This window comes from Babylonia areolata, chromosome 23, assembly GCF_041734735.1.
Source record: "Babylonia areolata isolate BAREFJ2019XMU chromosome 23, ASM4173473v1, whole genome shotgun sequence".
Classification (NCBI taxonomy): Eukaryota; Metazoa; Mollusca; class Gastropoda; order Neogastropoda; family Buccinidae; genus Babylonia; species Babylonia areolata.
The window spans coordinates 16,209,175-16,212,925 of NC_134898.1; the positions used below are offsets into that span (position 1 = coordinate 16,209,175).

Genomic DNA, 3,751 nt, shown 5'->3' on the forward strand with positions numbered 1-3,751 from the left:
TTTCAATTTTCACAATGAGCAACACCTGATACTATTTTATGATTGTTGTTTTTTTCGTCGCATGTTATTCGCTTCGGCAATATATTTTGCAAGTGACTGTAGTGAAGTTTCCTGATTTAGATTAAGCACTCCAAAAATATCTTCATTCTTTGCTAGAGAGAGAGAGAGAGAGAGAGAGAGAGAGAGAGAGAGAGAGAGAGAGGTAGGATATCCAACTTTTTGTACAATTCCTAACATTCCATGTCACGCTGATATTTCATAACAGTTCTAAATACATCAAAGGCAGACTGATCATCACCACAAAAAGGGAGAATAGAAAAGAGGGGAGAGAGAGGGAGAGGAGGAGGTGAGGGGGTATGGAGATAGACAGACAGACAGACAGACAGACAGAGCATACTTTTTGTCCTACTTATATTTTCTGCTTCGTAATGTTTTTTTGTTTTTTTTCTAACTTTTCTTTTTCTTTTCTGTGTTAACACTAAACACAAAACTTTAAAAATACTTTGTGCTTTATTACTACACAAATCTGAGAAGTACCAAAACGACATCAACATCATCATCAACATCCGCACCATCATCATCATCACCACCACCACCACCATCACACCCGACGACACTTTTTCTTCTTTCTTCTTTCCCTCCACAATGTTTTGATCCTTCTTCAACGCACAGGCGATCAGCTGGGTAACCTTGCCTGCCTCTGTTGCAGCAGCAGCACCAGCCGTTTAGCTGGCCGGGGTCAGCTTTTTCCCCTCAGTTGCCGTCAGCATCTCCATCACCAGCAGCAAGTGGCGCCGAGTGTCGGGCTACCGAGGAGGGTCGGGGGGAGGGGGGGGGGGGCTGCTACAACAGCGACAGGCAGAGGATAAGGAAAGGGCGGGCTGGCGAGTGCCAGATGATGCTCTGTTGGCGGTGCCAGAGAGAGAGACAGACAGACAGAGAGAGAGACAGAGACAGACAGACAGAGAGAGAGACAGAGAAGAGGACCCACGTTTCTCCTGGTATTGATTGGAGACCAGAAAACTAGCGGCTGTGGCTGTGGTGTGTGTGTGTGTGTGTGTGGTGTGTGTGTGTGTGTGTGTGTGTCCCGATGGGGGAGTGTTGTCTCGGGAGAGATTTTCTTTCCCCCCCCCTTGCCCTCCCCCTAACCCCCCACCCCCTTCTCCCCTCCCTCGCCCTCAACCCCACCTCTCTCGCTGTCCGCCCCTCAAGTCATTTACGTGTGCACTTACACAACCAGAAGGGACAGCGTTACAAAACACACGGCTGATCCTCTTTCCAGTGCGCGGGCAGAAGCCAACGCCACCAGCACCACCACCAGCACCACCAGCACCACCACCGCTGACGGTGGAGTGTAGTTTAGGGGGTGCTTTATTGGAGATCCAAGAGTGATGCGATGCGCTCGCTCTCTTTCTCTCACTCTCTCTTTCTCTCTCTCTCGCGTGGACATTCATCATCAACAGAGTTGCTCGCGGGTGCTACAGAACCATTCCATCTCCTTTCTGTGCCGGTTCTCTGTGCTGTGCAAACTTTTTTTTATGTGTGTGTGGTGGTGTGCATGTGTTGTGTGTTGTGCGTGGTTCAGCGCCTGAAGCAGGGAACGTGAATCACGGACCAGATTTCCATGTCTCGTAAAGTGGTTTTTCATGTCGTCGGTTGGAGGACTTTTTGTGTTATCAGATCTGAAACTCGGTGGTTAATTCGTTTTGAAAAAAAACAAAAAAACAAAACAAACCTAAACAACCTGCTTCTTGAAGGCAGCTAGTCTCTTTTTTTTTCTTTTTTTTTTCTTTGTTAGTGTATCTGCCACAGCACAGCAAAACACAGCACAGCAAAGCAAAACACAACACACAGATGCTTACGAACAAAACCGTCTCTTTTGAAGCACTGCTAGTGTTGTAAGTGTATTGACGTTTAAACTGCTATCTACTTTGTTTGAAATTCAAACTCTTGCCACACACACGTATATGAAAAAAAAAAAAAAAAAAAAAAAATTCATGACTCACAGGTGCCCGTTTCCTTCCTCACTCCGATTTTTATAGAACTGCGACCAACTCCACACCCAAGAGAAGTTCAACAGTGAGAAGACAATGACAACCAACGGTATCATATTAACTTTATCCATACGAACGGCGAAAGAGACGACGTTAACAGCGTTTCACCCCAGTTACCATCATCAAAATATTGCAAGCGGAAGGCTCTTATACTGAAGAGGTGAATGTTGACAAAGAATACCACAGTTCTGAAGCTAAATGTTGGGTCAATCAGACACCCACTGGATATCCGAAGGGTCTGTGTAGAGGAGAAGAGAGGACTGGCCGTACTGAGTGAGTTAACCTGATCTTCTTTCTTTCTTCTTGTTGTCCACAAGGAAAAAACAACAACAACGACAACAACAAAAACCCACAAACAACACCCCTCCCCCACCTCCTCCTCCTCCTCCGACATCATCGAGAAGAAAGTCAGGCAGCATGCACGTGCACTTCGAACAGAACAACTACACGCGGACAGACTGCAACTTCCACTCGCTGTCCTGGATGGGCAAGGTACCGGACAGTCTACCCGACGAGGGGGGCGGGTGGAAGCTGAACCGCGCCCAGTACTACATGGAAGGGTGGCTGGCCAGCGGCAACGGGAAAGGGATAGTGGGCATCACCTTCACCACCAGCCATTGCCAAAAGTACGAGGCTCCTCCGCGCTCCAACTTCAACCTGAGGGGCCATCGTTGTGAGGTGAGAGGAAACCCTCCCCAATCCTTCCCCCCTCCCCGTCCCCCCCCTCCCCCACCTCCCCTCCTCCCGTCCCCCCACCTCCCGCCCCATCCCCCCCCCCCCCCCCACCGTGATTTTGTGTTGTGTTTGTAATGTGTTGTGTTGTGGGCAACATCCACATTTCTCTCTCCCCCCCCCTCCCCGGCCCTCTCCCGGCCCTCCACCCCCCACACACACTGTGATTTTGTGTTGTGTTTGTAATGTGTTGTGTTTGTAATGTGTTGTGATGTGTTGTGTTGTGGGCAACATCCACATTTCTCTCCCCCCCCCCCCACACACCGTGATTTTGTGTTGTGTTGTGTTTGTAATGTGTTGTGATGTGTTGTGGGCAACCAACATCCACATTTCTCTCCCCCACACCCCCCTCCTCTCCCCCTCACCTCTCTGTGTGACTGACGGAGTGAACGGCTCACGCTTTTGTCGTGAACACTTGTTCATTCCGTCAGTCTAACATCGTCATCTTAGATGAACAGACTATAAAATAAATAAACGAACGATGCTCATTCCGTCTTGAGGAGAAAAAAAAAAAATGTGGATGTGTTGCGATGTGTGTCGAGTGTTGAGTGTTGAGTTGTGCTGTGTTGTGTTGGGTTGCGTTTCGTGTTGAGTGTTGAGTTGTGCTGTGCTGTACTGTGTGTTGTGTTGCCGTGTGGTGGAATGATATCGCGTCGCGTCGCGTTGTATTGCATTGCATTGCATTGCATTGCGTTGCATTGCATTGTTTTGTGTCGTGTTGTCTTCCTGGTGTTGGCACTGGAGGCCTTATCAGGGCGCTGGGTTTATGCGAACGTTCAGGCATTTTGTCCCATCTTTCTCTTTTTTCAAACAGCAGTCTTGGGTTCCAGCGTGTGTGTGGGTCAGTCCTCACGCTTGAAAACTGAAACCACAATGTGTTGCGTTGCTTTTCACTAAACTGCGGTACGTTGTATTGTATTGTATTGTATTGTATTACATTGCATTGCGCTGTACTGCACTGCACT

General features: G+C 48.3%; 1 protein-coding gene across 1 annotated transcript in view; it reads left to right on the plus strand.

The window, feature by feature from the left end:
- Nucleotides 1-2,471: 2,471 nt before the first annotated feature.
- LOC143298297 (tubby-related protein 4-like) overlaps nucleotides 2,472-3,751 on the plus strand; it is a 203,852-nt gene continuing 202,572 nt past the window's right edge. The window contains exon 1 of the mRNA XM_076611115.1: nucleotides 2,472-2,732. Coding sequence (XP_076467230.1) covers nucleotides 2,472-2,732 — 261 coding nt within the window. The remainder of the gene's footprint in view (nucleotides 2,733-3,751) is intronic.